This window comes from Microchirus variegatus (genome assembly GCF_963457635.1).
Source record: "Microchirus variegatus genome assembly, chromosome: 14".
NCBI classification, from domain to species: Eukaryota; Metazoa; Chordata; class Actinopteri; order Pleuronectiformes; family Soleidae; genus Microchirus; species Microchirus variegatus.
Window position 1 is genome coordinate 16,266,428 of NC_139815.1, and position 15,000 is coordinate 16,281,427.

The following is a 15,000-nucleotide window of genomic DNA, read 5'->3' on the forward strand; positions in this document are numbered from 1 at the left end:
TTGAAAACAACTGATTTAAGATAGTCAGCTGTTAAACAATGATAATAATCTTGCTGCATTTCCTCCCCTCCACAGTTCATATAATACAAGCAGAGATGATCTTGAGTCATGAGCTGAGTCTACCTGGAAAGATTAAGCTAGTGGTCGTACAGCGGGGAGTACGGGTTCACCAGTGAGGACAGCAATGAAGGACAAGAAAAGAAAACTAATGATGGAACATTGAGCTAAAAACAGTTTACGCTTGCTTAGACTGTGATACTTTCAAGGCAGACTGCTTATCAAGATGAGTGCAACGTGCTGAGTTGGAAATTTTGCCAAATTAGGGCACAGGGGCCACGTTGGTGGGGTGATTTACATAAATGCGTCTTTGAGGATTTCTTACACCTGCTTTAAGGGGCTCACAGAGCTGAGAATATCCCAGTGTGAATATCTGTAGGTTTGTGCTTCAAATGATTGGACAGCAAACAAATAACATACAAAAAAAAAATCGAAAACCAGGCAGTGAAATCTCCACGTGTAACAGTCCCTGTGGTGGTGGTGCTCGTTGGAGCTTCAGAGGTGGATGTCTGTGGTGCTCACTCTGTGATTAATACCACTGACAAAGCAGTAACTAATGATCGATTGAGGATGCATGGGTTCTCAAGACCATTTCCCCTTCACTTACTTTGCCTTTTACAAAGCCATCTGATATTTGAACACTGGCAGGGGCCATGACAGTGAAATAAATCACAAATTTAAAGCTGAAAACTGCTCATTTAAACATAGCTCCTCTCACTGAAGTGCATTTGATTCTAAATGATTTGATATTTTCAGAGTTACCCGTTAAATTGCTGCTTTTATCCTGTACCTTTAAAGGAGAACAGCATGAATTGCAACGGTGCCAACATGTTTGATGACAGGCTACATTATTGCATTAAGCGCAAATTCTGGCTTTTACTTTGACACATTGTTGTAATGCATATCGAGGAGACAGAGTGAGCGGCATTAGACTGGATCAAAAGAGTAATTATACCATGCCAACAGTATCACTTACTGTCATGCGTTTTTTTTGTCTGTTTAATTGAATGCAAAATAGCATTAAATTAACTCCAGGCCTCCGTGAGGAGTTTGTTTTTATAGGTTTAACTCTGTCCACACATTCCCAAACCTTCAATGAAATGATCATTCATACTGAGCAGGAGAAACTCAACATTTTACAGGCTTATGTATTATGCAGCAGAAGCTTTTAAGAAAGATGATTGGAGAATTCCCATCTGAAACACAGCTGCAGTATCAAAGTCAGTGTGGGAGGAATTTAAATGGTGCAGGAATAAATAATGGTACACTAAATGTTTTTGCTAATTGGGATCTCTGGCTCCCGGGTCAAAAGGCCTCAACCAGGCAAACGCCTGAACGGAAGTTGTGTTGTTTTAAGGTGGGAAGGTTGGAACAGCATGCTCTTAATCAAACTGTCACTCTCACCCAGGACTAATTACTGTATGCTGGATACATGAGGTGGTGTGAGAGTGACATCACTGGAACAAATGGTGGGGGAGGCCGACTTTAATGCTTAAATGATTCATACATTTGTCTATATGTGCGCCTCTACCTTTTTAAGGACCTTGCTGATGTAGTCACTGGCCTTGTCTGGACCTGTAATCATCACAGGGACCAAAATATTGTCCTAATGAGGCAGAACCTAATTTCTGAGGAACTGGTCAAGTTTAGAGCTATAATATTTAAACCGTGGTTAGGTTAAAGTTAGGATTAGGGGTTACTTGGTTATGTTTTATGTAAGGGATAAGGCTATATTAAGGTTGTCCAAATAAACTGAACTAAATGCAGTGTCCTTAAGATGAATAGCTATGCTAACCTCTGTGTGTGTGTAAGCCAGAATGCTGATCATCCTCTGCTGATAAGTGCTGCTCCCCAAAGGCCTCTGCTCGCCTCGCTGCTGCCAACTAGCTACACAAACACTAGAGGGCTCTCTCCACGGGCGACAGCATGGGTTTCCCCTGTCTGCTGTCACTCATGCAATCTTCCTGCACTTGCAACAGACACACATTTCATCTGTGGATTGATGAACATGACCTTTTCACTAACTGCCTTAATACGACCTGTGTAACTTTTCCCCCAGCTCCTTGTCATTTCTGTCACAGTGGTTCCTCTCCTATGCATTCATATATCAAGAATATAAATCAAATAAACCACAGGTGTCTGTGTATGAGGAGAGGAAGAACGCCTGGCTGGGTAGAATCTTTTTTTTTTTTTTTTTCTTCCATTGTGCCAACAGGGTGCAGTGCGTGTGTGTTTGTGTGACTGTGTGTATCTGTTTCTTGCTTAACCATATCGAATGACGGGGTAAATGAGCTTGCCCGGCCGATACAATTTCATCTCACCAATAATCAAGAGAAGTGCAGACCAACTAATGAGTTTTCTTCAACAAAGAGAAGAGTTAAAAGGAAACACTCCGCACACATGAGATTTATTTTACCTACACTCCACCTATCTAATATCTACAGCGATAGCGATGTGAAACAATAACCTTTGCGTGTCCGTTTTCGGTCCGGTATGGAGCAGCGTGCATTCATTTGTGCGCCTGTTGAGCCACGCACATCAAACCATGTGAGCGCAGTGGAGGGGAGGCTCTTTTCGCCACCGCGCATCTCTCCTCCATCTCCTCCTCACTTTTCCAGTCAGCCAGCAAGCCTGTCGGAGCTCCCACCTGAAACCTCAAACACTGTCACTCCGTCTTGACATATTGCAGGAAGGATTTCTAGCCTCTCGCCTTTGGCACATTTTTTTTCTGTCGCCTCGAATGAAATCCGGTGGACTTTTTTTTTTTTTGCGTATTTTGAAGGAGGAAAAAAAATGGTGAAATGATGCAGCAGAGGAGAAGGATTCAAGTCTCACGAGTAAGTCTAGCCCGCCATTATAATATACTAACCTAACAGGTATTAATGTTGTATAGTAGTGGTTTAAGTCGATGAGAGGGGCAGGGTGTCCCCTCTTTCTGTCGCGGGGCTAAAGTGCTTCTTCTCCGGCGCGTTTGCAAGAGCGTATCACATTTGGAGCGGCACGGTCTATACCGAAAGGTCTGCAACTTAGGCTGCCTCCTTTATTCACATTTCACTGGCTTCTGTCCGCGCTGTAAGTCCCGCACATAAGAATATGTATACATTTACTACATACCTACCCAATAGGGTATGTTTTCTGTCAGTTGCATTGCTTATGCGCTCTAGTGCCACAGGTAAAGCACCGAGATGGACTGACTGACTTTTTTCACCCTCACAGTTTTTCACCGTTACAGGGTGGATAAAAAAAAGAGGAAAAAAGAAACTTCGGAGATGAGGCGCATTTTGGATTACTGTATCTGCAGTGTAGAAGTGTAGAATGACAAGTGGCGGTCTTAAAGTTTGCGAATCCGTTTATGATTTTACAAGAAAAAACAAAACGAATTGCTCCAGTACCTTGGACAGCTCCTCCGCTGACAGCGCTCGGTTTTCTGTTCAGACGTTTGCACGGGCTGCCTCTGCTGAAGAGCTGTCCTTCCCTCTGTGGTGCTGAAAGCGCTTGCTTACGCACAGCTGGGACTTGATAATGCACCGAAAAGCGGGAGAGAAATATTACAATTTCGTGCCAGAACTGGGTTTTTATTTAAATTGAATAGATTTATAATTCCTTCTTATTCAGTTGTACTTACATATCTAAAATATGTATACATATATATATATATTATTTTTTTGTTAATATCGCTTGAGTCCTCAGGTCGTTGCCCAGAGTCGGAGAGTGGCACGGTCACTCGGATCTCTCCACACTTTATGATGTTGCAGCTGCCTTCAGGTGGAATGCGTTTCAGCTTATTGTCCTTGGAATTGCAATGCTGGAACAATGTATTACTTCACGCCGCTTATGGCCAGAGTGACTTACTGTTTGTGGTGGAAAAGTTCTCAGAACTAACACTGAACACACGTGCTGAAAGCAAACCACTGTCCAGCTGCATTAGCTTTTAGTTGAGGACAACTCAAAGCAACACTTATGTCTGTTTTTTTATTATTATTATTATTATTATTATTTAAATTTATGTATTTTTTTTGCCTTTGTGTTTGTGCACTGTGAACACTGCATATTAGTGCGTGTTGTACACTTCGAAACAAACTATCGAGCTGATGAGAAGGAAGTGTTTTTTTTTCCTTTGTTAATAAAGGTCAAAATTTACATTAGGTTCACTCAGTCGTATTTCATTTGGTTATTTTTTCATTATCATTTTTTAAGTGTTTTTAAATGCATGACTATATATCTAACATAGTTTAATTTATCAAACACCTTTTCAAAATGATCTCCTCAGGATTACTGTATCAGTGAGCTGCAGCACTGTTGACATTGTAGAGGGCACCTTACAAGCAGCCTGTCGTTTTGAAGCTGACATTATTGCTTGCATGTATATATGCATGTAAGCATGATGATTGCGATAAGACATTTCACTCAAACCACACTGTCAAAAATATTAATAATAAAGACGATGTAATTGTTCAACATCTTTCCAGTATAATCCCCAGAACAACAGATTAGAACACGGCAATCTGATGTTGTGGGCTGAATAGCCTCAGACTACAGACATGCCAATTTCTTCTTCATCTTGAGCAGGATAATAATGAAAAAAGGAGCGTAATCAGGGGTCACAGTGTTCTGGAGAAAATCAGTGACAGTGCAGACAGATGAGGTAAAAGCTTTATTCACAATTTACAACACAGCAGTGGAGTCCTCTCCTAAGCTAAAATGTGAACGCTCTTTTATACTCCTCAACCGTGTGTCCCTCAATGAGAGTGTACCCGTGTGTGTATGGCATTAGTTAGTGTGTGTGCGAGTGTCTGTGTGTGTGTGTGATTTGTAATTCTTTCGCATTGTACAAATGTTTCCCCTTTTTCGTGATAAAACAGCTGACACTCCCCAATGCTTTAAGGTCACCGTGTTCTTGGCTCATGTTCATGGTCAAATCACCGTCTGAATCTAAAAGAGTCTGGCAATGATCATCATTTTAACACTTATCACTTTTGAAGACGAGAACATATTCTTCCTGGATACAGTGCGTTCAGCTCCTTGGTTTGTTCTCTAACCTTTGACCTTTACCTATATAATTTCACCTCCATAACTGCTACAGCTCATTTGCGATGATGAAGTGACATCCTGAGTTGTTTTCCAAAAGCAAGATTTAATGTCTTGCTTGTTTTAAATCCCTTTTTTTAAACCAGTTTTCTTTCCCCAGAGGGGGATTTTTGTTTTTCTGTCCGTCTTGTCTGATTGGTTTCAAATGTTTTATTTTCCCCTCTTTCCCCCCACCTCTTAACAAACCCTTACATGACGTATAAAAAGAACTAACAAATTGTAATTGCTCTCTTACAGGTCTCCCTCTCGGAATAACACCAAATGGATGCTGCGCTGAGCGCTTCAGCCCCCTAACCAAACGCTATGGAGGCGTACCATGCAAGTGACCTTTATCACACCATGAATGCAAGCTCTGCCATTCAAAGAGGACACAAGTAACCTTTTCTTGTTATCTGAGGAGCTGTTGATCTTAATTCAGGAGGGGGTGAGACAGAGAGAGCGAGAGAAGAGAAGAGTCTCATAAAACAAATAAACAAGCAAACAAAAACATACAACGGCAGCATGCCAAAGTGGTCCGAGGAGATGCTCATGGATCTGTGGATGTCCTTGCTGCTGCTGTGGATTACTTGTGTTCCCTGTGTGTCTACGACTCTTATCATTGGCCAGTCCAAAAGTATACAAGCTGGTGGGTCCGCAGCAGTGGCGAGCCGTCTTGGCGAAGGACAAAGATTACTGAGCCGTGCCAAGAGAGGATGGGTTTGGAATCAAATGTTTGTGTTGGAGGAATTCTCTGGACCCGATCCAATTCTGGTTGGCAGGGTGAGTGCTGTGATTGTCAGCGTTATATTAAGCTCGCTTATCATGTGGAAACATTAATTCGGCCATTTGAATGCTCCCTCCATTTTTTTTCCCCATGGGCAGTGGGAGGGTTTTGGTTGTCAAGGGGAAACGGAGATACGGGGAAAAGAGAAAGTCAAGTGGGGTGTGTTTCTGTGTGTGTGTGTGTGTGTGTGTGTGTGTGTGTGTGTGTGTGTGTGTGTGTGTTTCTCTGTGTGTGTGTGTGTGTGTGTGTGTGTGTGTGTGTGTGTGTGTGTGTGTGTGTGTGTGTGCGCGTGTGTGTGCGTGTGTGTGTGTGTGCAATTAAACTTGCAACAAATATAGTCATGTTCATTTTTGTGTGTTTTTATTTGTTTTAAACAAAAAAACTGAATTATGACAGCAAACCACTGTCATAAATCTATCTATATACATATAAATATAAATATATATATATGTATACGATAGAAGGATTTCATCCATTGCGGCTCTTATTCTGCGGCTGTGGGGCCACCTGCTCCCTGGCCTGTGTGGAAGTGTCAGGCAGGTTTCTGGGGGACGGGAAGGCTGATGACCAGCCTGGCCAAAGCAGGTTGTTCACAGCTCATTGCTGGGACTCACCTGGGGAGAGTCAGCATGGCAGCTAAGTTCACCTCCCTCCCTCCCTCCCCCCCTAGAATATCACCCAGCCACTCTGGCATGGACAGGAATGCAGGCCATGAAGCATAATATTTGAGCTTGTTCACTAAGAGGTTTTGCAAACAATGTTTTGGTGCCTAATATTTCATAATTGGTGGGTATGTGACACAAGTCCATGTTTTTTGTTGTTGTCAACCCTGTTGAAAAATAGGCAAGATTTTTGATCCACAAGAAACATAATTACCTTGTGACCCAAGTTTATATTTTAAAAATCACCACTTATTTTTCCTCTTCTTTGTCCCTTTGTCTCTTCATTAAGCATGCACCACCATGTGGGATTTTTTCCAACCGGGTTTTTCTAAATATCATACAAATACAACACTTATGTTAGGTGATTTTTCAGGTGAGTCAATTAGGCAGCCTCTGATTTCACAATAGCTGCTCATCAGGATGCTGGAACAAACACTCACAAAGGCCACAATGACCAGATGTGAGCTTGGCATTTGAAGGTTAGATTGCAGGTGTGAGATACTGAGCTTTAATGATTTGACAGCCACACTGTAATTTATATATATATATTGAACCTGGAACTATTTCCTTAAAAATAAGAAGACGTCGTTTTGATGAATGGAGAAATAATGCTCCACAGTCAGTGAAAGACTAGGAGCACACTGACAATGGAGTTTTGCACCCTTGCTCTAAATGTGCTGTGTGCCTCTGGCTGGAGCATGAAGTGTTCTGCAGACTGTCAACAGACAATTGGTGGCACAAAATCAAGCTGTTCTCATTCATGAAGGGAATATTCCGTCCCATTAAATATTCTGCGGCAAACTTGAGAATGGATATTGGGTCAGTTATAGGTGTAAGCACTTTTCCATTGAAGGACAATATGAGGATTGGAAGCAGGGTGGTGAGAAGCAGGCAGCAATGGGTGAGACAAATGCAGCTTGCTTTTTGTGAGGTGATGATGATGATGATGATGATGGGTTGTGTTCACTGCAAGGTTAAGTGCTCATGAGTATGCCTGGCAGAGCTAAGATAAGTCCTATGTTTAACCAAGATGGGACTGTATTGGTTGTAAGAATATAAATTGTTCATCCTGTCAGTCTCTCTGTCTATGTTTTTCTCTCCTTTCTCTGTGTTTCTCATACTTAATTAAGAAATGAATCAAATGGGTGGGAGGTGTGATTAAAATGGGTCAAACAGATCTCCGTCTTTATTCCTCTCCTGTGTGAGGCTGCATGTGTCTGTGGTTGTGGGCTGATAGACGAGGAAGGTCGGGCCAAAACTGGAATCTTTCCATCCCATAGTTGTATTTATTTTTTATTGCTGGTGCCCTCTGAGGTTTATTATAGTTGCATCCCCAATCTTTGTCACTGACCGGGCTCCCCTCAACTACACCAACACTGGGACTTTGAGTGAGAGATAGTGTTAATGAAAGGGACAGAGAGAGATTGTGCCATCGATTTTTAACGGTGTGCCATTCTCAGTGTTCTCTCTCAGCAGACGATTAGCATAAATGTCGGAAAGCTGTAGGAAGGAGGGTGAGGGAAGGAAGAGGTGGGGAAGAGTAAAAAAAAAGGATGACCACAAGTCGTGACAGCACCCTTCCCTTTTGCTGTTCTTGTTCTGCACATTGTTTCGCGACACTGTGATTCATTGAGTGTTGTGTTTCGTCAGCCCCCGTCAGTCCCAGGGAGGCAGGCATGCGGTACCTGTTAAAGTGAAGCAGAGGAGACAGCTGTGGAAGCTTGTTGCTCAGCTGTAGCTCAGAATGAACATTGTGTTCGAAGGGATTTTAGGATTACTCATCGTGAGCCAGAGACGGTTCAGAAATAACCCCTAATTAGCAATTGTGAAGGTAGATAGGCCGGAGCATATTGTTCACAGAGACTCACACAGATGTAGGTGATGCATGTTTTCTCATTGTTCACTCGTGGGAGATGACACTCGAGCAGGTTAAGACTCTCGTGCAGACCACTGCAAGGCAAGGAGAGGGTAATCGTAGGTAAAGCAGCTCTTGAGTTGCCATTACACAACTGTAATGGAAAACGTGTGTCCCGAGTTTTAAAATTAAATGAGTTCTAGATCTGAAGTGATTGGAATCTCTTTTCTCAAAATGTGAACTTTCTGCTATGTCAGCGATGTTTCCCGAAAAAGTTTTGCGTTTTCCATCAACGTCATTTCAATTATTCAAACAGCAACTCATCGAAATCAGGCCAGTAAAGACAAAACATTGCCTCAGAACAAAAGACAGACAGTGAACAAATTATTGTTTTTGCACCAAAGAGAAATTAGAATGTGTTTTCTTTGTAGAGAAAGTCAGACTGATGACAGTGAGTGAAGAAATATCTCACTGCCTTGGACGCTACTTTTCCACACTCCTTTACCTCCATCACATCACTTAGCATATGATGTGTAATAATGATGGATTGAATGGAATGGAGTCCTTTGAATTGTAATGCAGATGTGGTAAATTGACTGATCCCTCATCCCATTGCCCAACACTTTAATCTGCCGCAGCTTCGTATGCGTTTTTCCACAGAGGGAATTGATAATCACCCATTAATATTCATCAATTCAGGCTGAACTGCAAGATTGCAAAGAACTGACAGTGACACACAGAGAAAAAAGGCTTTGATTATTGATTCAGAAAAGACAATAGATATGTTCGCTGGAGGAAAAATAATGTGCTCAAGGAAGAATACAAAGCTGCATTCCTCTAAACAAGCTGTTTGACAGGATTCCCAACAAGAATGGGCTCCATCGTATCTGATAGGTGATGTAATGTAAGTCTGCAGGGTTTTTCGCTAGCAGAGAAGGTTTTTTTTTGCAATATAAATATTGTCTTTATACACACATACATATTTCTACTGCCTCAAATGGTTCAATCCTTCTTTCATGCTTTTCCTTTAGAGGTAGAGAGATCAGTTTATCTTCACTGGTTAAGTGAAGTCATCCCATGACGTACCTTAACTACATTTAACTACTGAATGGTGTTTGTGAAAACATCACAGCTTGCTATGATGAGAATTTTATTTTATTTTTTTGATCTGGACCTGAGAACATCAGCTTTTATCTGAGACGATTTTCCCAAATCACTTCAGACCTTTTTGCCGCTTTTATCGCTTTCTGCACTTTAGACTGCATGTACAAGATGTGGGACATCAGTCTATAAATACTGATGCAAGCTGCTTCTGCTCAGCTGGATTGCCTTTCTCTGTCTCTGTTCTCTGCCTCCACCTCTGCACCTCTCCAGCTCTCCCTGTGATGGGGTGATTATGGAGAGAGTGACTCTTGGGCCCAGGTAAGCTCGCCTCCAAGGCTGATGGGGGTATAGCACGATGACGCTGTTCAAATTTCTCCCAGAGTTTGGCTGTAGCGATGCAAGGCGGCAAAGGCACAGCTAAGGAGAGGTTTAGTCATGAATGAGTGAGACTCCCTGGTCCTGCCAGAACAACCCACTGTTGCTGGTTTATAGCACATCAAAGGCTGAACCCCCTCTTGACTGAGTCATGCCAACGTATCCTCTGATTAGCGAGGATCCCCAAGCTTAATCTGCATACACTCCAGCTCCAGGAATTGAGCAGATATAGGACTTGATTTTTGATTGATGGACGAGGAGTGGGAGTTAACGAGAATATTAGCCGAATTACTGCCTGTGATTGATAGCCATTATGACACAGAAATTAGAAGAATTGGCTTGGGTATAATAAATTCTCAAATGTAGCGCATGTCAGACGTGAGCCCCCATGCCTTCTGCAAGAAGAAAAGGGCTGTCATTAAATTCAGGAAAGGAAAAGGCGCATCAAAGTTTCCTGGACCTAATTTCAATCCATTTGGTTTCTCACACCCACAGCATCTCCTGGAATACAGCTCTGTAATCCCTCTTCAGGCAGCACCACAAACATCCATATTGAGTTGCAGTCGAGCAGCAGCTCCTCTGTCTCTCAGCCCTTAGATCTCCATTCCCTCCTCTTGTGTAATTTAAAAAAAAAAAAAAAAGAAACACGCACTGTAACGCTTCTTTGTCCTCTGCTTCTTCCCCCACCCTTTCCTGCTCTGTTACTGCGTTTCTCTCTTACCCTAAGGCTTACCTGTACAGTATATCACTGATGCCGGCAGGGCCATTATATCAATGGGCCATGGTCGCGCTCTCCCTCCTCCTTTCCAATCTCTTCCTGTGTCTGTCCCTCCCGGTCTGCAATAAAACACTGGGCCCAGCAGTGGCTCTGATAGAGCTGTGAGATCACATTAGTGCTGCCCTCGAAGAGCTTGACAGGTTGTCTACGGATTTGTGTTGTCATCCCGGTTCCCATTAACAAACTGTGTTATGTGTGTGTGTGTGTGCACATGCATGTGTCATGCAGCACGGTCCACATGGGAGTGTTGTAGATCAAATTGAGATGAGCAGACACAGCCATGGATGGAGCATATTTAGACACGAGGGCTATATGGGCAACAGTAAATACAGCATATCCATGAGGGGTTTATAGCTGGTGTATCTTTGCAAACATTTGCAGGGGTGTCAGCATGGCCATATTTGTGAAAGATTCCTCACTAAAGTGCTGTAACTGTGTTATAAGTAGAAAATGCAGTCTCACATCCGTGGTATTTCATATTTACAGGTTACCACCTCACTGACATTATTACTTTTCCAGCAAATGCAATGGCATTGCATGTATCCTAAGTGTTATTGGCAACTATTTTTTTTAACCACTCTGTCAGCGATCATTTAAACTGTGAACACTCACAGTTTACCATTGGCAGATGTGTCAATTGTCAGATATTGGTCATTCCATATCTTTCTTTATGTGTGTTTTACATCATTTCTGAACACGGCGCATACACAGATTACAAGCCCCCGTCTTATCCAGCGACGGCCCTGCACTAAATCACGTAGTGTATTTTCATGAGGGAGATGAAATCATGTTTCAGTTCAGTGTTCAGTGAATCATAAGGAGGCACATGACGCGTCTCGTCCGCCATCCCTGTAAGCTCTCCTGTGTACATGCATCAGCTGCAATAATAATTTAACAGGAAAGCACATCCATTCACACGGCTTCAGAGTCCCTGAGCAAAATAACAAGCTTGCTGCCATCACTCACATCTGTGGCTCAGAATCATTAAATCCATGTTGTACAGTGAATAGCTCACATGGGGGCCTGCTTTCCTGAGCTTCTACATCAGTGGTAATTCAGAGCAAATGGCCCATTTGTGGTTTCACCTTGGACTGCATCGCCATGATTACCTCTTTCCCATGTCAGTGTTTGTCAGTCAGTGGTGTCAAAGTCTTAGAGTGCAAATCATTAAGTCGAACTCTCCCCTCTTTCTCTAAACTGCTTTCCTTCCTCCTCCTCCTCCTCCTCCTCCTCTCCTCTCCTCTGCCTGCCCTCATGCTCCTTGGGTTGGCCTGGGCTGGATGTGCGGAGGCAGAGCGCTTAGCAGGCTAAATCTTCTGGCACTCTGCCTTGAACTTTGCGCTAACTAATTTATAGGAATTAAAGCAGCTCACCTCAAAACCATGGCGTGTGTGCTACTTTGGCTAGATTAGTGTGTTTTTAAACCGAGGGACTATTCTTTGTTTGGGTGATACATTTTTTTCATAGCACCGAGAGATGCATGCACAGGCTTAATCCTCTTGGCTTTTGTGCTGCGCTGACATTTAGATGATTGTTGATTTCTCAGACAAAACACCAGCTCGTGTGTAATCATAATTTCAGCAGGCAGTAATAGATGACAACATTAAGGTAAAATTCTGGTGTCTGGTGTCGGGCATTTCCTCTTACTCGCGGAATCTGTGGCATGTTTTTCAGTCAAACACCCTGGCCAAGCAGTGCATGAGGTTACTTATTCAAATCTGATTATTCAAATCAAAAGATTATGATTATCTGAAACCTGCTAATTTGCTCTTGCCTCTTACATAGTGGTTGCATGGCACAAGCCACAACAGCAGCAGCAGCAGCAGCTAAAGATTCCTGTTTCCTTTTGCCAGTGTGCTCTTGTGGACTCAGTGTTTGGCTCAACTCCCTGGGCGGCTCCTCTCCTATGGATAGAGCCCAGTGTATATATGAAATACTGCACGCAGCTGCAGACGGCTTATCCCTGTGCCTCTGCTCCCTTGCACGTCCCATCAGCCAAACTGGGACTGCTGGAATAATCTTGTTAGGAATGGATGTTGTTATTGTGCGAGTGTACTGTATGTGCATTTGGCTGCATGGATAGGAAGAAACAATGGGGAGAGCGTTTTGGATGGAGGGGGAGTGCAGTAAGTGCCTATTTCTGGCACTTAAAAGATGACAGTCTTCAATCCTCTTCCTCCGCCTCCTGACTTTGCTTCTCCCCTCCTTCCTTGCATCCTCCCATTTCAACAACATAATAACAACACAGCAGCCTCGGTAAACTGTGGATGTGACATTTATTTAAAAATCAGTGTCTTTTCCTATAACTGGTTTAAAAGATTATAATTATCATCACTGTACCAAGCGGTGGCAGTTGAGTGCTCACCTCAATCGCAGAGTTGACAGTAAAAAAAACAAAAAAACAATGGCTCCATTCAGCATGGTTCTCTCTCTCTCTTTTTCTGTCTCTTTTCACTCTGTTTCTCAATGCAACCATTCTAAACTCTGGTATCTATGTGCCAACAGACTGTGGCATTGACCTTTCTCACAAATTAATTATTTTGGTTTAATGATCCCTTCTGCAGGAAGAACAAAAAAGCTGAAATAATCGCCAAGGGAAGAGAGCGGGTACATAATTGGGCAACACCCACACTCAGAGCCTACCTGTGGAGACACCTGTATCCCTCTAATAATACCTCTTCCTTGTATTTGTCTCTCCAAGGAACTTATGAGACTTCCAGCCTCGGCCTCATAAATGAATTAACTTCAAGGAAAAAAGAAAGTCTGGATGTTACAACTAGGGTAGCAAAGACACACATGTCTTTGTGTATGTGAAAAAGACACTTAAGATTTTTTTATTATTTCCTTTTTTTTTTTTTTTTTTTTTTTACTACTCCAATATTTGATTATTTCTTCCTTTCCCCCCTGTCAGGTCAGAAAAGAGGGTGTAATGTGGAGAAGAGTGGGGTGCATAAAAAATTCAAAACGTTATAATATAAAATCCAGATGAATTATGAATGCTTAATGGGAATCAGGGCTGAGCGTGCAGGATGTTGAAATTGTTCTCAAAGAATCCATGGAGTATGCAAGCCATGTGCACAATGAGGGACACAGCATGTTATATTGTGTTTCTCTCAGCTGCTCTCTCCTCTCTCGATGGCAACAGAATGAGGTGTTCAGGGACACTCAGTGGAGGATGCCAGAAACATGTGACAAGCTTTTAGAGGCTAGAAGCTGTCTGTTATCGAAGTCTAGTTAATTGCCTTTATCCTGGCCACCGCGGCTTGTTGTTCTGCTCGTGGACTGGACATGCACTCATGGTCTATCTGATAAAATATTAACAAATCTTTGCTAACACCCGGTCTCCTCTATTGTCTTTTAATGAAATGCAGTGCTTCAAGTATAAAGGGGAAAAAAAGTTTCCGATTATAAATAATAGAACATCCAGTTAGTATAATGCAAAAACAGATGAGTTTGATGAAAGGCTGAGCTGTTGGATATTAGGGGAGTGTGAACAGTTTGTGATCAAAGTATTTCACTGTAGCAGTGCTGCGCAGTTCTATTGCTCAACATTTGATGATGAATTTTTCAACAGACCACCACATGCTCCCATGGCGGCAGCAGGCTGATATTTTCCCGATATTAGGACAATTTTGTCCAAATAATAGAACTAAAGCATTGTCAATAAACTTTTTTTTTTAAGCTTTATTGTTTGTTTCTACATCACCTTTGATCTAATTTGTTGACATCCTCTTCATGTCAAACAGCCAAACTAAATAGAGTATATCTCTGCAGTTACAATCATGTGAATGATCTTGGTATCAAAAGGTAACACTTGTTATCAGTTTCACTGTAGATGCCACTGCTTCAGAGTAAATGCAGATGGAATCTAGCATAAATGAAGGATTTAAAAAAAAAAAAAAAAAAAAAATTGCATTTTAAAGTAAATATCACCTTTAAAAATATGCAGTAGGAGCTTTATTCTCTGTGCAAAGTCTGATGTTACTGAATAGAAGCAGAGTAAAATTACACAGGTTGTAGTACAGAGATGCCGAGGCGTTCTATAGTTTGGCTCAGCTTGGCGCCATCTGTGCCATTAGAGATTTCTTAGGTACCAAATTATTAAAACCCATTTAATTGTATTTACATTACTGTCACTACTGTTTTGAATTTAAAAAGAAAAGAAAAAAGTATGAAAACTCGTTGTCAATCGATCGCTGTGTAAACCTAATGACAACTCTCTGACTCTGCTGCATGTTCAGTTACGCAGGGCCATAGCTCTGGCTTCCATTGGTCAATCTGGGTGATTGGCAGCTTGTTTTAATTCTCTAAACCAATA

General features: G+C 42.1%; 1 protein-coding gene across 1 annotated transcript in view; it reads left to right on the plus strand.

Annotated features, from left to right (window-relative positions):
* Positions 1–5,646: 5,646 nt before the first annotated feature.
* The window catches only part of cdh8 (cadherin 8), a gene marked incomplete at both ends in the record, with an annotated part of 79,591 nt that continues 70,237 nt past the window's right edge, over positions 5,647–15,000 (plus strand). Inside the window, one exon of the mRNA XM_083901272.1 lies at positions 5,647–5,904. Within this exon, the coding sequence (XP_083757398.1) occupies positions 5,647–5,904 (258 nt within the window). The remainder of the gene's footprint in view (positions 5,905–15,000) is intronic.